Source organism: Capra hircus, chromosome 2 (genome assembly GCF_001704415.2).
Source record: "Capra hircus breed San Clemente chromosome 2, ASM170441v1, whole genome shotgun sequence".
Lineage (NCBI taxonomy): Eukaryota > Metazoa > Chordata > Mammalia > Artiodactyla > Bovidae > Capra > Capra hircus.
Window position 1 is genome coordinate 5,244,313 of NC_030809.1, and position 20,780 is coordinate 5,265,092.

Genomic DNA, 20,780 nt, shown 5'->3' on the forward strand with positions numbered 1-20,780 from the left:
TTGTCCGCCACCTCCTCAGTCCCCACCACTTCACCAAACCCTCCTCTGACCCTCATATCTGTCCCTCCTTTTCACATCAATGCCCAAGAAGGGTTCTGATACCTTGGATCAGGCCAAGGTTTGAACAGTCGATCGTGGCTCAGTGAAATGCAGATACAGCCTCTGGGTGTTAAAGGTGAATTCCAGATAGCAGGCAGGTAGGTCCTTAGAGCCATCCAACCACTTACAGGAGAGGGAGCAAAGAGGGTCCCCATATCTAGAATTGGCTACTGTGTATCTGCTTTTCCCACGTCCTTCACCAAGTCTCTCTGCTCTCTCTTCTAAAAAAAAAAAAGTCACTGCCACAATTGCAAGATAAAGAAATAATCATTTTATTGTGCACCAGACTATTTCATGAGGATGTCACAAAGGCAAGGAGCCTAGTATAAAAGTCAGGGCATGGGGTGGGGGCAGCAGGGGGTAGCAGCATCCAGAGCTGGGACTAGTCCAGCCTGAGGCCTCAGAGGACACCTTGCCTTGTGATCAGACTAGTGGGGAGGGTTTCGGGCAGGGCTTGGGCCCTCTGGCCAGCCTCCAGAGTGGGTGACTGCGTCAGTCATTTTCCTGCAGTCGTGGAGCCCTTTCGGGTGCTGGTGGCACCCCAGCAGTGGTAGGGCTGGGCAGAAGTTGCTAGAATCGAGTCTGCTTCACTGAGGCTACACCCTTCCAGAGCCACAGGAGGATCAGCTTTGAGGAGCCCCCTGGTAGGTGGAAAGATGAAGCCTGTGAACAAGCACAGGCCCTCTGACTTCTCCCTGGGGCAGTGCCCATATCATACCAGCATCCAGCCGGAATCTATTCCCCTGCCTCTGGGGACAGGACCTGGGGTGGGGGAGGGGTCTCCACTGCTTCCTTTGTGTGGGTCTGGCCCATGCCAGTGAGGGATAGTGTTTTTCCCTGGCGCTGAGCAGACAGCTGAACAGAGCCCGCCAGAGGAGCAGTGAGCCCAGCTGGGCAGCTAACCGTGGGGACACTCAATCGGCTCAGCTTTCATCCACATCAGAGCTTGCCTGCCCCAAGATTATCCCTACGTTTGAATGTGGGTCCAGCATCTCACTTGGTTTTGGCCTTCTTTTCGGATGGACACTGAGCAGAGAGCTTGGCTAGGGGCCAAGGGTGTTGACCTTGTCTTCGTGAGGGAGCCAACGCCAGGAGGTACAAACCTCAAGGCCGGAGAAGCGAGTCTAACAGGCCAGAGCCTGTATTGTGGATCTGGGGCTTTGAATTCAGATACTGAATCTTGGAGGCAACAACCGGGAGTCTTGAGAACCTGCAAGGGGGGATCCTGAACCTCAAGACCTCAAACCAGGAGCAGAAAGCCTCAAAGTTGGGGCAGCTTGGAGAGTGGGCTGGGAGTGAGGTCCCCAGGGGGTCAGGAGCCCACCTGAGAAGCAGCTGGGTCAGGCCGGGGCTTGCTGTGTACAGGTCCTGCCCACAGACGTCTGGGCTGGGCTCCTGATGGTCTGAAGGGTGCACAGGGCCAGGCCTAGGCTGTGGGGCTGGCTCTGGGGACGCTGCTTCAGGCCCCACAGTACCTGGGGGCAGGGGTGCCTCCGTGCTGAGACCTTGCTTTGTCAGCCTGGCTGCTGGCCCCCGCTTTACTCCGAGCTGGCTCTGCCCTCCTTGGGGAACCACGTGGGCTCCAGCTCGGCCTGTGGTCTGCGGCTCCCGCTGCTGGAGTCCCGTCCCTGAGGCTCCGACCCAAGGGGGCCCTACAGTCTCTGGGACTTTGGGAATAGGCTCCCAAGAGGAGGCTTGGCTGGAGAGCTCTTCTGGCTCCGTGTCGGCATCTATGGGTCCTGGACCCAGCCGAGCTTTGCCCTTTGTCCTGTGAAACGAGCACAAGTGTGCGTCCCTGTCTGGTTGGCCTCCCAGGACTGCCGCAGTCATCCAGTGAGATGGCCCAGGACAGGGCCTAGAACAGTGTTTGCTCAACAGATTTGGTTAAGAAAGTGAAATGAAAGTCAGGTGAGGGCTTTTGCACATGGCCCTTTCCCGCGTATGACATTAGCGTTCTTGGTCTCATGGAGGAGCAGCCCTGTGAAGAGTCACTGTGAAGGCTGAGCCGGGGGTCTCTGATCCAGGCTGCAGCCGCACTCCTGCCTGGGCGGGACCGGGAACTGGGGGAAGGGGCGCATCTCCCTCTCTGAGGGTCGGGGTGCTGCAGCCTGCGCTGGTCCTGGCCTCATCTGCTGCTCTTGCCTAGAGGGTCCTGCAGAGATTGAACCGCTGGCTGCCCATGGAGACCTGGTGTGTCTACCCACTCCTTTTCCGGAGGCTTGAGGGGTGATGAGGCTGAAGCTGCCAGGGGCCCCCGCGTATCGGGATGAGGCTGCCATCAAGACCGCACTGTTCCCCAGCCACCCCTCTCCCTGAACGGCAGGGTCAGTCGGCATGGGTGGCTGGGACATTCTCCGTTACCCACCTGAAGTCCGCAAGTAGAAAAACGGGTACAGACAAGAAGTGAGTGGTCAGCGGCGGCCACATGTGGACAGCCAGAGGCGCAAGCAAAGTCCCTTTGGTCAGTGGCAGCCACAAAGGCCCTGGCTTCAGGGCGGCCCCATGGTCAGTGCCCTTGGGACCGCCCGCCCGGTCCGGGCAATAAATAACACAAGGGACCCAAAAACCAAACCAAAACAAAAAATAACCACCAGTATCTTTTGGGGCCGTGGTGGCTGGCTGGGGGCACTGTTTAAGTTATCGGCCTTCCCCGGGGCCAGGAGGTGGTCGCTGGGCGCCGGCCGGGCAGCGGTCACCGGCACGTGTGCAGCTCCACCAGCCGCTGGCACTGCCGGCATTTGACGAAGCAGCACCAGTGGAACTTGCAGCTGCAGCGCTCGGCCAGCTCCACCTGGGCCGTGTGGAAGCCCCGGCCGCAGCACAGCAGCTCGCAGCCGTCGATGGCCTTGGACGTCTTGTTGCACGTGCGGCCCCGCGTGCCCAGCACGCCGCTGCGCACGTCCTGCTCGCAGAAGTCCGGGCTGGGCTCCAGGTACACCAGGTCCTCATCCGTGTGCGGCTTGAACTGCGCGTTGCGCGGCACCAGGGCCCTGGAGGAGCCCACGCGGCGGGGCTCCACCTCCGTGGCGCCGTCGAACTTCTCCTTCAGGGCGTGGCCCACCTGGCGGAAGGGCGGCACGGCTCGCCAGCACGTCTTTACCTCGCAGGAGCCCGACACCCCGTGGCACTTGCACTCCACCCGCATGTGTGTCAGGATGGCCTGCGGGGGGGGGGGGGAGGTGAGAGGGCCGTCAGGAGCTGGGGGTGGGGTGGGGGCGGGGCTGGGGAGGGGCCGCCGGGGCTGGGGGTGGACCGCGGAAGGGGGCGGGCGAGGTTGGGACACCGCAGGATGGGAGAAAGGGTGGCGCTTCCTCTGTCTTAAGCCCCTTCTGTATTCCACAGGAGCTGCTCAGCTATGTGGGGAACAGTCCAAGATACTGTCCTTGGTGTCGGGGCTGCGCAGGGTTGATGGAGGAGGGACCCTTCAGAGGGCAGTATCATTGGAACCAGTGACAGCTGACGGGAGGGGAAGGACAGGGCTGCATTGCACCTGCCACTCAAGGACCCTCGAGGAGTGGGTATTGAGATGGCAGACGGTGTCACAGTCAAGGCCACGGTCCTGGCAGGGACGCAGAGCAAGGGGTGGGTGGTGTGTGTGTGACGGAGGGATGGAGACACACAGCTGTGTGCACACACGCATGTGGATGGCCATTCACACTCCGTGAGGCCTGCTCACCTGTCTGCCCTCTTGCCGCACACCCCGCTCCACAGGAGGGGCCTGGCAGGGAGTGTTTGGGGCCCTTGCCGAGCCTGCCCTTTCCCGGCGGGGAGGGGGGCCCACGCTACCTTCCTGCCGGCCTCATTGTTGTGGAGGTTCATGAGGGCCCGGCTGGATGAGGCCCCCTTGCTCCTCTCGCGGACGTCCACGAATGACTGGGAGAAGGCCACCCCATAGGCGATGTTATCCGAGCATCCTGACCACTGGAAGCCTGGGTGGGTGGCAGGGCGGGGGGCACCCGAGACCACGGGTGAGTGAGGGCTTGGCCCAGGTGCCCCACCCATGCACCCCCGGCCACCCAGTCACGCCCTCCCCAGCGCCCCCACTCACCCTGCGGGCTGACCCCGTGCACAGTCCGGTCACAGCCACACTTCTCCAGCTCCCCGCTGCTGCACGCCCGCGTCACCGCAAAAGCCACACCTGCTGAAGAGATGGCGTACACGAAGGCCGCCTCCCGAGTCCCTGTGGGAGGCAGAGGGGGGCAGGGCTGGGTCCCAGCACTTCTTCCCCCTGGCACCCTCTTTTATAGAGGGGGGTCGATGGGACCCTCCTGGACGATGGCGGCCAGGGAGAGAGACAGCGAGGCAGCGACTCTGTGGAGCCACGGGTTATGCTGAGCTGACACTCAGCACACCAACGATCGGACACCGACACCCGCCAGGCACTGCCTCACAGTCCTCACACGTGCCGGGCATTTGTCCGCCCCACACCCGTCAGTAAGTACAACTGTCATCCCCATTTTCAGAGAGATGAGCCAGCTTGTCCCAGGCCACGCGGCTTGTAGTTGAGTGGCGCCGGTCCAGCTTCAGTGCTCTGAGCTACCCCCAGATCCTGCTCTCACGGCCTCTCCGGGAGATGAGTGATGCCAGCGTCCTTTTGTGAGCGGCAGGGCAGGCAGGGAGAGGTGCATTAACGTGCCGAGACTGCAGGAGTCCCGGGGCGGGCCTGTTGGCCTGGCTCTTCTTGCCTCTTCTGAAGTCTCCGAGGGGGTCCCTTGCCCTGTCGAGCTGCCCTAGCCCCTCCTCGCTGAGGCTGGGCCCATTTCTGAGACCACCTTGGTTCCTTAGACCTTTCAGGGTAAATGGCAGTAGCAACGGCCCCACCACTTACCAGGCAGGGCCACTGCCAGTGAGGGGGCGCCCTCTACCTCCGGGGAGCTGACCATTTCACAGGCGGCCCGGTGCGGGTCTGGGCAGGGGAAGTGGGTCCCAGTCGACCGTCAGGAAGTGACAGAACCAGGACCCGAGCTCCGGTCAGTCCGCCTCTGCTCCCTGTCTCTTCCCTTCCGCCCCCTGACTTCTTGGTGGTTCTATTTTGGTGTCTGCCCGGCCTCTCGCCTGAATGGTGTTTTCATCCTCCTAGGAACTGTGCCTCGGGGGGTGTAGCTGCTGTGTAGGCTCTTTCTGGGGGTGTGGGTGGTGGGAGGGGGTATATTTGTGTGTGTGTGTGTGTCTCTGTGTGTGTAGTGCGTGTGCGCACGGCTGGCTGGGTGTGTGACCGGACGGGCCCTGCACCTCTCCTGGGCCCTGTGAGGGCCTCTGTGTGCCCGTGACTGTCCCTCTGTCTCTTGTTGGAGTGTCCGTGTCCGCAGGAGCGGAGGGGGCAGGCTTTGGCCTCGCGGTTGGCAATTACCTCTGCGACACCCAGGCCTGTGCTCCCGGCTGCCCTGGGGAGCAGTCGCCGTGGTCAGGCGGAAACAATCACCTCCTGTGTGCCCGCGTCTGTGGGCAGGGGTGGGGGGCAGCCCTGGCCCCCGTGGCTCAAGACGCCCTGTTCTCGGTCCGGCCCTCGAGCGAGGGATCCTGCCTGCCGCCCACTCCCCACGGCCTGCCCTCTACCGTGGCCTGGCCACTCTGGGCCGGCGTGAGGGGCTTGGCCAGAGCCTCGGGGGCTGACAGCCTGAGGCAGAATCCTCTCCAAGTTAATCGAGGTTAATAGCAGGATCATGTTGGTTGGTTTTGTGCTGTGGCCGCCCAAAGAGAGACGACTTTAGTTTCTGGTATTCCTGGTATTTCCAGGCCTGAACCAGCACAAATCTTTGCCCCAAAGACCAAGGGGGAAGGGATGGCAGGAGATAGGGTGGAAGGGACCGGCAGGATGGCCCTAGCTCCTGGCCGGGCGCGGTCCCGGCTCCTCTGCTTCTCTGGGCCCTCAGGCGGCCCCCAGCCTGCCCCAAGCTCTGGGCCTACCTCCTCCCCTGCGTGCTGGTCGCCTTGGGTGCAGGGCGCCCCGTGAGGTGCTCAGGGAGACCTCCGCCTCATCCCCAGCCAACACCCATCTGCCAGAACTTCAGGGCCCCTGTTGTGGCCTCTGGAGCAAGGGCACTATGGTTCTCTCTGCTTGGGTGGAACGGAAGAGGTTCTGGAATGAAGATAATAGCATGAGCTGAAGATTAGAGCTCACTCTGTGTCACGCAGTGTCTGAACACAACATCCCTGTGAAGTAGAGACTTTTACTCCCCATTTTACAGATGAGGAAACTGAGGCACCGAAGGGTGAAGCGACTGGCCCAAGGACATCCAGCCAGGAAGCGGGGGAGGCAGAATCAGACTCGGTCAGCCTGGCTCCAGCGTTTCAACCTTGACACAGTCCTGCCCCCTGGAGCCCAGAGTCCCCAGGAATAAACAGCCCATCTCTTCTCACCTCCGTGTACGAAGCCCTGAGCTGTGGGACCTGTCCAGTTCCTTTTATGGGTTCTTTCTGGGGGGATGGTGAGCAGTGCTCAGCATCGGGAGCCCCCACCCCGCCACTGCCCCCGCCCCCAGGGCTGGAGAATGTGACCAAGCCCCTGTGTGTTGAGAGCTGATGGCAGCGGCAGCGGCCTTTTCTGGGCAGCCCTGAGTCCCCGTCCCTTGACTCCAGCTCTGTGGCTCCTCCCAGCTTCTCCCCTGTGTCCCGGCTGGAGGCTTCTCACCAGTGGGACACCGGGCAGAGACTGCTGAGACCCAGAAAAAGGACTGCAGTGCAGCGGTGAGGGCCGCGGAGGGGAGTTCCCCAGCGGCCTGGTAGATGACGGCTCCCTGGTCTGAGGGTTTGAGCATGCCAGCTGCAGGGGGAGGACAGTCCTGGCTTTGTCCTCCTGGGACGGCAGAGCCAGCGAGGGGAAGGCAGAGCACTCGAGAGTGCTAGCAGCTGCTCGCAGCTCCTGCCGTTTCCATAAAGCCATTTGCTTCATTCCACATCCAGCCCCTTTCTTCCTGCTCTTTCCTGTACCTCCTTCCCTGGCTCCAAGGGTCTAAATCCTGAGCGTCCTCTGGGTCCCACCTCACTGTCCTCTTTTCCAAGGTGCGAAGGCTGCCTGCAGCTGGGAAATTCAGAGTCGTCCTCAGGATCCAGGGATAACTACCCTTTCTGAGGGCCTTCCACATGCCAGGGCCTGTCCATGTGCTCATGATGACCTGAGCCACCCAGCTCTCTCCAGCTCTGCTCCTGGAGGGAAAATGAGGCTGGTGGCTCGCCTAGGGTCCCTCAGCCAGTGGACAAGCAGGAACCGGGGCCTGTGCTGTCCCGAGCACATCACACACACTGTCTCCCCAGATGTTGGAAGGAAGGGCGTTTAAGCAGGAGGGAGTGTTTGGAAGAAAGGCTGAGTTGGGCTGGAAAGGAAACCGTGGGCACGGGGATGCCCTGGGGCACCAGGCAGGTGTCCTGGTGGCACTGGCATTCCGAGCATAGCTCATGTTTCCAAAGCGGGTCCAGCAGGAGTCCTAGGAGGAGGGGCAGGACAGGCTGGCCTCTGAGAGAGTCCTGACCTTGGTCTCTCCCCATCCCTGCCCCTCGCTTGACTGTCCAATTTCCTTTGCTATCTTGTCGGCAAAAGCTGTTAGTTTGTTTTTCTTGAAACCTTCTCCAGGAAGCCTCTTTGGATTTACAACACAACGTAGGACAGGGGAAAGAGTAAAGGCGCTGGAGCTGGACAAAGCTGTGTTGTGCCTTTTTCCAGTTCTAACACGGGGAAGATAACGCTGCCCCGGGAGGCCAGATCCTGACAGTTCCTCCCGCCCTCCATCACGGATTCCCGGGCCCCCGGGCCCCCTCCCCGGCTGGCTGTCCACTCTGACTGTTCCGTCTTCTGAGTGTCTTGTGCGGCTTGTCTGCAGCCAGACGGGAAGCTCCAGGGGCCACGCTATCCCTCACCTCCTCCCAGTACAGAGCTGGCAGGGACGGGCCTTTCCCGGCTCCCTGGAAATGGAAAGGGTTATCGGGAGGAGCGTGGATGCTCAGCCAGGCAGGCCTGAAGTCTGGTCCCGGCTTGGTCACTTCCTAGATGTGAGATTTCGGTTTCTGTGTCCAAAGAATGGGGCTGACATCGTCCTGACCTCTTCAGGTGGGTCTGGAAATCTACTGACGTCAAACACAGGAAATGTTTAGTCACTGGCCCAGAGTAGGAGCTTGAGACAATAGCTACTGTGAATGTTACTGTTGGGTGAAATTAATGCCATTTTATTCATTCCCTAACAAATATTGGTAGGGCAGTTATACCCTGAGGGCTGCTTGTCCGCATATTGGCCATTGGGCTGAAAGCTTCCTTAGGGTGGAGACACCTCCTCCTTCACCAGAGGGTTACCTGCTGTGAGCCAGGCCCTGTGCCAGCACCAGGGAGGCCCAGAGGAACCTGTCCTCAAGGAACCCCTAGTGTGGAGTATCTCCGGGGTACCCCCTCCCTAGGCCTCCTGTGACTTATCTGATGGCACCAAAGGCTGGCTCGAGAGGCCCCCTTCTCTGGTCCAACGTGATGTCAACATGGAGGACGAAGGTGAGAGCACAGGTGGCAGGGAGTCGCAGCCCAGAGAAGCATCTGCTCCCCACCTCCAGCCTGATGCTGCCACCAGGAAGAGGCACCGGGACTTCCCTGGTGGTCCAGTGGCTAAGACTCTGAGCTCCCAATGTAGGGAGCGTGGGTTTGACCCCTGGTCAGGGAACTAGATCCCACGTGATGCAGCTAAAACCTAGTACAACTAAAAAAAAAAAAAAGATGCCCTGATGTTCGAACTCAGGGACTAGAAAGACAGCCTGGGCTGAATCTTCTCTTGGCTGCGACTCATCACCTGTCCTGACCAGGTGGCAGGCAGGGCCTGACGGGGCCTCAGAGGTCAGGGAGGCCGCTCTCTCGGGACAGGGGTGCGGTGGAGCTCACAGAGCGGGGTGTGAAGAGGCAGGGGGGCCCCAGCATCCTGCACAGAGGGAAGGAGCGGGGAGCCGAGGGGTTGGTGTCTTCCCCACCTTTCCGCATCCTGCTCGGGCTAGCCCCGCTCGGAGACCCCCGCCCATCCTGTTCACGGTGACCCTGAACTTTCACTGGACCGCACGACCTCTCCCTCCCTGCTCAAGCCCTGGTCGTTCGTCATTCCTTCCACAAATGTTTATCAGTTACATGCGCAGATGCTGCCCCAGGCGCAGGGATCCGGCAGTGACCAGTCTGCACAGAGGCCATCCCGCATCTGGCCCTGAGCGCCTGCCCTGCCAAGAACCTCCGCCTGCCCCATTCCTGCCGCCCCCTGCCCCCTGCCGACCTCACCAAACTCCTGGCATAGTCTCAGCCCAGAGCACATGCCTTGGCCCAGACTTACACACTGTCTTCATGGGTCACCGTCTGTCTTGCCTCTGTAGGCCAGGAGCGGAGGGGCTCCACTGCCCGGGGGGTAGCGGGGGTGCAGGGTTAGAGCCATGCTGCCTCGGGCAGCGCTGGCGGTAAGAGCGCCGTCCCCAGCCCAGGAGTCATTCAGGGATTTGGAGACATCATCTCTGAATCCTGATGCGGGGACAAGGATTGCCCCCTAGCCACCTTTCCAAGGGATATGCCGCTGAAGCTTGGGCACGGGATGGACTTTGCCCGGGCCTCTGCCTGGATCAGGTCTGGATCTGGGTGGGTTACACCCTCGGCCTGCTGCACCACTTTTCTCAGCTGTAACGTGGGAATAATACTACATACTTGGAGTTGTCGTGAGGGTGGTTGGACGCGAGGCAGTGCCCTCCACAAATGGGGCTACTTTTTTCCTCCAAGAATGGCCTGGCTCCTGGAGGGATCTGTGATCTATTACCTTTCCAGGTGTGAGGTCATGACCCCAGCCAGGCAGCTCTTGAATCTGGTAACCGGCCAAGCCTCCTGACCCCAAAACCTGGGAGTTGTGAGAGAGGCCTGCCCAGGCCAGTTGCTGCCCCGAATCACAGTATCTGGTGACGACGCTATGAGTGAGCGCAGGGGAGGGTCCCACTGGTGGGTGAGGACACCGAGGCTCGGAGGGTGGTCCCTCCCCCAAGGCCACGCTGCCCACGCTCTTTCCCCAGCGTCTCGGTCACCCTGAGAGGGACGAGTCCCTTCTCTTGTTCAGTGGGGATAGAGTAAGGCTTTCCCAGGAGGCATTTTACTAGGGAAGAAAATGGAAAATGCAACAGTGAGGAGATGGACGGGTGGAAAGAGCTCAGACTCCTCCAGAACATGACGCCCAGTGTGATGGCTCGGTGTGGCGGCCTGGTGTGATGGCCTGGTGTGGCTGCCCAGTATGATGGTCCGGTGTGATGGCCCGGTGTGGCTGCCCGGTGTGATGGCCTGGTGTGGCTGCCTGGTGTGACTGCCCAGTGTGATGGCCCAGTGTGGCCGCCCAGTGTGATGGCCTGGTGTGGCTGCCCAGTGTGATGGCCTGGTGTGGCTGCCTGGTGTGGCCGCCCAGTGTGATGGCCCAGTGTGATGGCCTGCTGTGGCTGCCCAGTGTGATGGCCTGGTGTGGCTGCCCAGTGAATGCCCACCCTGACTCAGCCCTGAGGAGACTGGACGCTTGACTGAGTCACTTGGACTTTTAATCCCGAGCAGGCTCCAGCTAAACCTGGTCGGAGTCTCGGCGTCTCCCTGAGCTTGCTTGGGAGGGCTGGGCCCCCTCCCTGGTTCCTGGCGCAGACACAGGCGAGGAAAGCACTTCTCAGCAGGGTCCCTCACCAGCTTCAGGCTGCACCGATCCGCGCCTCCCCTCCTCTGCCCCTTGAGTCCGTGCCCTGACTTGCTCTCTGCCATTGGATGGCATCCATCGACTGTATCCTCCATGCCAGGCTCGGCCATGTGCTGGGAAGCCGGTAAATGAGACATCTGTCTTGCCTTGAAAGAGTTCAAGGTTTAGGGATGGAGGTGGGGGTGGGGTGGGGGAGGAAGCCAGCACAGGTCAGTGTGAAAGGTGCACTGAAAGCCACGTGGGAGCACAAGGTTGAGACAAAAGTGTGTGTGTGTGTGTGTTAAGGGAGTGAGAGAGAGAGGATTTGATGAGTCAAGTGGGTTAAAATGTAAATAGCTGGTGAATCTAGGTAAAGAGGCTACGGCAATTCTTCATAGGAAAAATAGAACTCATACATTCAGAGAACAAATTGGTGGCGCCAGAGGCAGAAGCAGGGGGTGGGTAAAGGGGGCCAAAAAGTGCCAACTTCTAGTTATAAAAACACATGCATCAGGAGGACGTGCTGTCCGGCGTAGTGACTGTAGATAGTAATACTGTACTTCATGTTTAAAAGTGGATAAGAAAGGAGATCTTAGAAGTTTTCGCCACAAGAAAAAAATGTCTACATCTGTGTAGTGATGGATGTTAACTAGACTTTCTGTAGTGATCACTTTGTAATATATACACGTTATTGGCTCATTATATTATACCCTGAAACTAATATAATGCATGTCAATTATTCCTCAGTTTAAAAAAAAAAAGGAAGATGGGAGCTGACTGAATAAACCCTTCATATCCTCTTTTTATAAAGAGTATATGGGGGGACTTCCCTGGTGGTCCAGTGGTTAAGACTTCAGCTTCCAGTGCAGGGGTCATGGGTTTGATCCTTGATCGGAGAGCTAAGATCCCTGACGCCTCAGGGCAGCCCAAGATCCAAACAGAAGCAATATTGTAATAAATTCAGTGAAGACTTAAAAAATGGCCCATAACAGAAAAAAGTCGTTAAAAAAAAAAGAGTATATGAGAATTCCTTGTACTATTGTTGCAAATTTTCTCTAAGTTCAAAATTATATAAAAAAACCAATTACCAAAAAAGGGGGGGTAAAACCCCAGCATGAACAAAGAGCTCTGGAGCCCCGAGGAACAAAGCAACCCCGCTGCCTGCAGGAGCTGAGAAGACTGGAGGAGGGAGAAAGAGAAAGACTGGCGGAGACAGAGGACTGGGTGTCTGGGTGGAGGAAACAGCACGTGCAAAGGCACGGGGGTATGAGAGCACCTGGTGCGTGAAACCCTGCCCATCTATTCACCAACCCACCTGAAACCCAGAACACCTGTTGTGTGCCAGGGGCTTCCTAGGCCCAGGGTCTGCTGCTGAGCCTAGGATCTGGGCCTCAGCAGACAGACAGACAGACACTCGGGTCCTAGGAGGGCCTCAGCTCCCCGGCTGCACTCCTCAGCAGTGGGGCTCTGCTTCTTCCGCGAAGCAGCAACATTCAGCTGGGCCAAGCACGATCGTGCCTTCTTTGGCCCCTGCCAGCTCTCAGGAGAAAGGCTTCCAAATTTCTATCGCAGTTGGTTTCCAACAACATCTAAATGGTTTGCCACAAGCCCGGCAGCCCCAGCCTTCCAGGATCACAGGTGCCAAGACAAAGGTTGGCCCAGGATCGCCCTCCTGCTGCCCAGGCACATCACGGGGCCCGTGGACAGTCGGTGGCCCAGAGTGTCAGTTTCACGCTCAGGAAGTAGTAGAAAAAGAGGAAGCTGGTTCACAGCGTGCGCTGGAGGACAGCAGCTTGACCCGGTGCCCTCCTGGGGAGCCTTCCAGTTGCCTGGAGCGTCCTCTATGCCCTGGCCCACCTTCCTCTGGCTTGAAGGCCTTCTCATACTCCTGGTGTCAGCTGAGGGCCTACCTCCTTGGGGGAGCTTTCCCCCTGAGCACCTGCCCTGGCTGGGGCAAGCTCCACCCCTGGCTCCCGAGGCTCCTGTGTCCCCTCACCGTGGGTAAGACAGAATAGGACCTGGAGCTGGACCTTGTGGGCTCAAGGCCTGGCTCGGCTGCTTTTAGTTCTGTGACCGTAAGCAAGTGCCTTAGCCTCTGGGTGCTGCGCTTTCTTCATTTGCAAGATGGAAGCCTGTCTCAAGGGGCCAGATGCTTTGGTATCACTTAAAACACTTCAACAGTTGGTCCCTTGCCGGTGCTATGGGTGTGAGGGCCACTGCCCCAGCTGGACTGTCAGTACTGACCTTGACCGTGAGCCTGGGAGGACAGGATCCAAGTGGTCTTCCCAGGGTCTCAGAGCCAGGCATGGTCAGGTTCCCAGTAGGGTTTGTCAAAGGTACGGACAAAGGAGGCAGTCTTGCCTACGGCAGGCGGAGCGCTATGGTAAGAACGGCATGGGGCTGGAGGTCTGGAGGTCTGGAGGCCCCGGATCTCATTTCTGATTCTGCTGTTTACCCTCTGAGGAGCTCCAGGCAGCTCCATCCTTTCCCCTGCCCGAGTCTTGGATTCTGACTCTGAAACAGGATGATGACCCCAGGACTGAAGATGCTGCCCGGGGTATTGCGCTACAGTGTCGAAGGAAGGCCCTCCTGCCTCCGACCCCCGCCTCCGCTGCATCCTGCTCACTCCTGGGCCTCCACCTGCCATCCTGTGATGAGTGATGGACCGGTCAAGCCACTCCCAAGCACATGACTCCTATTCCCGCCCCCCGAGGAGACGGCACCCCCATGAGCCCCGCCCTCACCTTGCGTCACCACCTTGCCGAAGACCGGCAGCGAGTCGAGCGTGGAGCAGTTCCAGCGCCGGTTCCGGAACTGGTACTGGCACTCCTCGATGGCGAGCTGGGCGCCGCGGCGCACCGAGTCCATCACCTCCAGGTTCCGCTTGCACATCTGCACCTGCCTCTGGATCAGGCCCTTGAGCTTCTCGCAGGTCTCCTCCTCGGAGATGCTTCCCACTGAGGACAGCTTGGCCAGGTACCTGCAGAGAGCGGGGTCGGGTGGGGTGGGACGCCAGGCAGAGAGCCTGCCCCCCTCCTTCCACACCCAGGCGGAGGCCCTCCGCCCTGTCCAGGGCTCTGGGAGCCAGGTGTCCCAGCGATGAGGCCCTGGCTTCTCTCTGGGTCCAGGGACAGCCCTCCTGCCTGGGTGGTGGGGGGCGGAAGTGGGGAAGGGCTGTCTTGTACAAGGCCTCCATCTCGGCTGGAGTTAAAGGAGGCCCTAGGAGAGCCACTGACAGCCTCCGTGGGATGCCTCCCCGCCTGGGGGCCCCCTGGGCCATGGGCATCTGGGCCCCGATGTTACACCAGATCTTGTCCCTGCATGTCGAGATGCTCTCTGTCTGGGAGCCTTGGAGCCACTGTCTGGTCTGCGTCTCTTTCCCTCATCCCCAGGCAGGGACCCCCGCAACCTAAGCCCACCTTCTGGCTAACCAACGGCCGCGATCCTCACTGCCAGCCATTTCCCAGACCCCAGGCAGAGACCAGCATCACAGTGGTGGCCCTTAGGACAGTGCGTACAGTGAGGACTCGGGACTGGGGACGGCGATGAAGGAGTGTGAGCTTTGAAAACAAAGTGTGCCGGGCTCCCCGCTCAGCCTCTGGATTCTTTACCGCCCGGGAAGGAGGCACCAGCACTTGCCCCACCTCACAGTGTTGGAAGGGGATCCCAGGCCAGATAACACGGCTTTCTGTCAAGGCACTCTGCGATCAGGCGCATGTGAGAGGGGGCTTCATTGCATCCATTTCAACAGACAGAGCATGACTGTTTGACTTCGTAATCTTTTGACCACACCACATGGGACATAGGACCTTAGTTCCCCAACCAGGGATCAAACCCACTTCACCCCCAATCTATGAGTTGACAAACATTGTGCCCATTTCATGGACTCCAACATAAAGGCTAAGAGGGTGACATGCCCACGGGGATCCAGGTAGCAAGTGACAGAGCCGAGCTTCAGACCCCTCTGACCCCATGGGCCTTTCCCCTGCTTGTCCTCCTCCATAAGGGCCCCAGAGGGCTCTGCCCTGTCTGATGACGATGGCTTTGTGATGTGGGCCTGGATGTAAGGGGCCCCGGAGCAAGATACGAGGACGCTCACTGGGGTGGGAGCAGAGCTGGGGAAAGACCCTGTGAGGAAGAAAAGGGGTTTCTCTCTCAAGGGAAGAGTGTGCATTCACTGAATACCTACTATGTGTCAGGTCGTGTTTCAAAGCAGGGAGGTGGCCATCGGAGTCACCCAGTTTGTAAGGAAGAGCAGCCTTACATTGCATCTGGGTCTGGATGACCCCGAGGCTTGTGCTCCAAACTCCACCCCTGAACCTGTCCCCACCCACCCATCCCAGCATCCTTGGCTGAGGCCAGTGCACGTAGTAGGCGCACAAGTAGCAGCCTGATGGTGGAAGGAGAGCTGAGCGGTGACTCTGGAAGGTCTCCTTTTCCTCCCCTGCCTCCCTTTCTGCCTCTTCACTGGGAGGTGCCCCTGCCACCGCTTAGGGCAGGGCTGCCAGGTGCTGCCTCCCAGGTTCTTGGAGATGGAGCAGAGCGCACAGAATCACAGCCTTCAGGAATGAGACAGCTGGTCTGGTCCAGACTCCTTATCTTACTGGTCAGCTCAGGGAAGGAAAGGGACCTTCCCACCAACTTCCCACAGGAGACTCAGACCCCAGCTCTACCTACCCTCAGCCTCAGCCCCAACCTCACAGATCAGGGGCTCTGAATATAAAGAGAGGAGGTGTCCCGCTGCACCAGACTCTACAGTGAACCAGCCCAGCAACCCAGGCCTCCTTGAGGCAGGAGCAGTGGTTCCCCGGGGTGGAGGTGAAGATGCTGGTGCGTCTCAAAAGGGAAGCTGTACAGATTTCTATCAGAAGAAAGACAAAGGGGGAAGGTCACTGCTCTGGGACTCAGTTTTCCCACCTATAATGTGAGGGGGTGACCACCAGTTGTGGCCAAGTCAAGGAACCGTTGTTAGGCCACTACAGGGATCCTGTGTGTGAAAGATGGTCTGAGCCAGGCCTCAGATGATGGGGTGTGAACTTGACATCTGTTTGCCCAGTGAAGGAATGAATAAATGCATGGTACCCAGATAGAAAATCACACCAAAATCCTAGTAAGACAAGGGAGATTTTTATGACCATGGCAATAAGAATAACTAATTTGAAGGGTGAGTGCCGAAGAATGGATGATTTTGAATTGCGGTGCTGGAGAAAACTCTTGAGAGTCTCTGGGACTGTAAGAAGATCAAACCAGTCCATCGTAAAGAAAATCAACCCTGAATATTCATTGGAAGGACTGATGCTGAAGCCGAAGCTCCAATACTTTAGCCACCTGACGTGAAGAGCCGACTCATTGGAAAAGACCCTGATGCTGGAAAAGATTGCAGGCAGGAGGAGAAGGGGGCAACAGAGGATGAGATGGTTGGATGGCATCCCCGACTCAATGGACATGAGTTTGAGCAAACTCCGGGAGATGGTGATGGACAGGGAAGCCTAAGTTGCTGGGGTCGCAAAGAGACACGACTTAGCGACTAAACAACAGCAGCAATGGCCCTTAATCAGTAAAGCCTAACGCTTCACTTACGTGATTGCATTTAATCCTCAGCAAGCCAATGAGCTCCCATTTTACAGAGGTTAAAACTGAGGCACAGATACTTTGCCTTGTGTGCAGTGTCACACAGCAAGTAAGAGGCAGAGCCAGGACTTGCCCCTGGTTTTGCCTGACTTCAAAGCCTTTGGTAGAGACCATATTCTTTTAAGTGGCTCAAGGACTTGAATGTCACCGGTGGGCAGAGGCTGCTGGGAGCTGGGTTCATTGGACCTAAAGACACGGGCCAAGGTGTGGATAGACAGTGGGCTACCTGTGGGTTGCCGAGCTCTCCCCACCGGCAGTATACCGTCAGCAGCCGGCTTCTTTTTGTCGGGCGTGGGGGCTGGACCAGAGTGATGGTTCTTAAATCTGACTGTGCAGCGAATCATTTGCGGGCTTTGCCGAAAGCGCGGGTGTCTGGGCCCCACTCCAGGCGGGGCTTGGTGGGTATGTGGGCTTTGGAACACATTCCCCGCAGCAGCTGTGAAGCCAGGCTGGAGGGGTTTTAGGGGAAGCCCATAGGTGAACACTGGTGGTGTTCCCTCCCCAGTCCCCCAGCAACCTGATTCTGGCGCCCTCTCTCCTCACGGCTGCACCGGCACCCCGCTTGCCGGGCCTCCCTGCATCTGGCTTTCCTGTTCCGGGAAGTGGAGGTAATGATTTTGATCCCCAGGCCGCTGGTGCGACGCGGCTGCTGCGTCTTGCCCTCAGCTGATTTTTGGATGTGTCGCGACGCTGAGGCTCTCGCCCTTCCCTGGCAGCTCGGGAGGTGGAGGTGGGTGATCTTGGGGAGAGGCAGTCCCCTCCCCCCACCCACTTCCCCCATTGCCTGCCTCCCGGGAGGCTCCCAGTCTTTGCTACTGGGTCCTGCCCAGAGGAGGCACAGAGGCTTGGTAGCATCCCTGTGAGGCCTGGGCAAGATGCCTGAGCATCTCAGAAGGGAGACGGGTGGAAAGATGGCTGAGGGTCCACAGGAGGGTGCCTCTGCAAGGGGACGGGGCTCTGTCTGGGTCCATGGTACCCCTGGCCCAGCTGCGGAGCTGGCACTGCTTGGCACTCTTGGCCTGCAGGGGGCGCCAAGAGCCTGGCTACTGGCCATGGGCCAGGTCCATGTTGGGAGGCCAACCAGTGATGGGGGACTAGGAGTTGGGCCTACAAGTTGGATCCTTTCCTGCTCAGATGCCAGAGCTGGCTTCTAGGAGAAGGTGGGGGGGGGTGGTGACATGGGGGCACAGAGCTGGCCGGCCCCCGCCTCCGCTCTGCCCCCTTCTCGTGTCTTGCTGAGGGGCTGGGGGAAGGGGAGGGCAGGTGGTGCGGAAGCTTGGCTTCTGTGTCCAAGGTGGGGGTTCTCCGGGCAGGGCGAGCAAGCTGGGGAGGCCTGGCGGAGCCACCCGCCTACAGTGTGACCTTGGACCAGTCCCCGCCTGGTTGGAGCCTGTCTCTTCAAGGTACTACTGCAGGCAAAAGGGCCAGAGCCGCGGGGATGGAGGGGTTTAAGCCGCAGAGGCCTCTGGCCCCATCCCATGTAGGCTGATAGATGGAGGCCCTGCCATTGAAGGCGGGGGACATGGACCAGCGGAGCCCCCTACCCTCTGCCCGCCCTCCGCCTGCCCTGCTCAGAACTCAACGAGGGACACAGGCTGAAATAACAGTAGAAGGGATTTAGGGGTGAGCTGCCGGCCTGCCACGGCTGTGAGTCACCGGGACGGCTTCCAGGAAGAAGCTGAGAAAGCTCTTCCTCTGAGGAGTGTCCCTGCCCCCCAAGGCTGGCACCAATGCCCACCACCCTCGGCCCCTGCTTTCGTCTGGCCCCTCAGCTGACCCCTCCCATGGGGAGGCCGCACAGCCCTAACCCCCTCCGATTCTCTCTTGCCTGGAAAGGGTGGGAAGTCAGAACTGGAAATGGGACTGGGACTGGAGAAGGGGCGGGGGGCTTAGACCCCAAGCCTCACGGGCCCTGGCCCGCACTGCTTCTTCAGTTAGGATGCCTGGCTTCGTTTTACAGATGAGCAAACTGGGGCCCAGAGAGGGGGCGTGACGCCCCAGGGTCACACAGCTAGTGAGCAGCAACGCTGGAATGCAAACCCAGCTCACACTGGGACCTTTTCTCCCCTGCACCCCGGTTGTGGACCTGCCTCGCTTGACAGCTGCAGGGCGTCACGCCCCGCTCGGTGTGTGTCCAGCCTGTGGCCTCCCCAACGTCCAGCACAGGCTGTGACCATAGAAGGTGCTCAGTGAATGCTTGCAGCATAGATGGAGGGCCCTGTGCTCACGAGGTCCCTTCAGCTCCCCTCCTGCAAAGTGCTCAGGAGAGGGGAGGGCAGGGGTGACTGAAGAACCTGGGGGCTCCTTGGCCATTGGGCCTGCAGAGGACTTAGAGAGCCCAGGGGGCAAGGCCCAGTTGGCCCCAGGGGCCTCAGGAATGCCCTCCCCACACCCTCAGGTGGCTCAACCTTTCCCCCAGAGACACGCGTGCTGCTCTCTGACCCGGGGCTGGGCCTGGCTCAGATGTCAAGCGCACAGGCCATTCCTGGGGAAGACGCGGAGCGTGGGGCCAGCCGGCGGAGGGCCTCGGCCACTCCTGCCTCCTCCCTCATTGGGGTTACATTGCCCCCGTTTAGGCTGCTTCCGGCTGCTGCTGAGCACAGGCTTAGCCATTTGCCACCCACTGCCCAGGGCCACCTAGGACTCCAGCCACAGCCGTGCCATCGATCAGGTTACCCCCCCACCTCCCCACCCCGGGCTGCCCCACTGCCAGCCAGCGCGTGCCCGTCTCCTCCCGCAGGGGCTTGGGGTCCGCCAGGCTCCTCCCAGGAGGCCCTCCCTGTGGCCCGTGCCTGCCGCCTGCGAGGCCGGAGGGCCGTTGGCCCTGCCAGGGAGATCAGATCCTCTCAGCCACCTGCTGTTTTCATTAGAAACTAAAATTAGCTGGGCTTGTCCCAAGCTTTTCCAGGTTTGTTGGCTTTAAAAAAAAAAAAAAAATATATATATATATATATACATATACAAATTCCTAGAGGAAAATCCGCACCTCTCCGCCTCCTGCCCTGGCTCTGGCTCTGCGCAGTCAGGAGGACTGGGGACGGGAAATTGCTGGAGCGTTTGGGAGGCCAGGCGGGTCAGTGCCCTGGGTCCCGGCCCCCGTGGCGGGCAGGTGGGGGCTGGGAGGCCGGCCCGAGCCTCTCTCTGCCCCCTCCTCCCTCGGGCCTCCCTGCTGCCCAGGCCGCATTTAGAGCCTCCCGAGGAGCGGTCGGTCGTGCCTGCTGGGCGACACCAGGAAGGAAGGAGGCCAAGAGACTGGGAGGAGGAGCCCAAAGGAACCGGGTGCCTGCTGATCGGAGAGCCGCCTGCCCAGGGAGATGCGGCCGGGTGAGGGAGAGAGGGTCTGTGACCCATCTGGGCCCCCCCGGCACTCCTGGCAGGTGGGGAGTCTGTGGTTTCCCAGGAGCCGTCCACATCCCCAGCGGTTTTCAGGCCTCGGGGGAGCTTCTGTACCTGCAGTTTCAGTCCCCTTGGTGGCCCTGTCCCGAGACTCTCATCCCTTCCCGTGGCAGGTGGCGCGAGGCACTGCCCAAGAGAGATGGACAGACTGGGTCAGCATCCTGGCTCCGTGTTACTGGCGGCAAGAGAGGGGCCGTGTCCTCCCCTCTAGGATGGGGAGAAGAAGCATTCGGATCTCTGGAGGCTGAGGTGGGTTAAACAGGCACACAGCAGGCATTCCTAGGCATTCCTCTCCTGCTGGCAACATGATTATATTATCGCTATTCCGTATCATTAGCATGTTTATCAGCAGCGTCAGGATCCGTGCCCTCCCAAAGCCTCTCCTTAGTCCTCTGAGCTGCCCCCTCTTCCGGGGGACCCCAGGCTGGTTCGGCTCGTTTGTCTTTGGCTTGGCTCCATCCACTCCCTTCCACTTGGGTTCCCAGCCCTTCTTTCAACTGAGCATCCCAGAGGGCAGGACACGTGCCCTTTGGGGACAGTGGATCACTTCAGCCTTGATCCCAACTGTGGATGGTTGACGGAGTCTCCTGATGGAGTCCTCAGAGAGAGAGGGGGTGTTCCCAGTGGGTCTGGCCCATTAGGTGGGTCCTCTAGGAACGGGTGGTCTGGGGACTCGGGGGATGGTGCTGTTGAGAGATTTGGAGCTGGGGACCCCGGCGTGAGGGTGGCAGGGATAGTGGTGTGCCCAGGGCACCTGGGAACCATTCTTGGGACTAGATGACAGGAAGAGGGACCTTACACCCCTTGTCACTTTGCTCCTCAAACAACAGTCACGTGCTCCACTATATCCTTACATGGACGCATGTGTGCTAAGTCATGTCCGACTCTTTGTGACCCCGTGGACCGTAGCCCGCCAGGCTCCTCTGTCCATGGGATTCTCCAGGCAAGAACACTGCAGAGGGTTTCCATGCTCTTGTCCAGGGCATCTTCCTGATGCAGGGATCAAGCCTGCGT

The 20,780-nt window shown here is 59.5% G+C and overlaps 1 protein-coding gene across 2 annotated transcripts in view; it reads right to left on the minus strand.

Moving 5' to 3' along the window:
• The window catches only part of WNT4 (Wnt family member 4), a 28,994-nt gene continuing 8,561 nt past the window's right edge, over positions 348-20,780 (minus strand). Inside the window, exons 2-5 of one of the 2 annotated variants that reach the window (XM_018055379.1) lie at positions 13,484-13,719; positions 4,148-4,279; positions 3,886-4,028; positions 348-3,259 (exon numbers count right to left, since the gene is read on the minus strand). In XM_018055379.1, coding sequence (XP_017910868.1) covers positions 2,792-3,259; positions 3,886-4,028; positions 4,148-4,279; positions 13,484-13,719 — 979 coding nt within the window. In that variant the 3' untranslated portion in view covers positions 348-2,791. The remainder of the gene's footprint in view (positions 3,260-3,885; positions 4,029-4,147; positions 4,280-13,483; positions 13,720-20,780) is intronic. The other variant, XM_018055386.1, reaches the window with a different exon arrangement.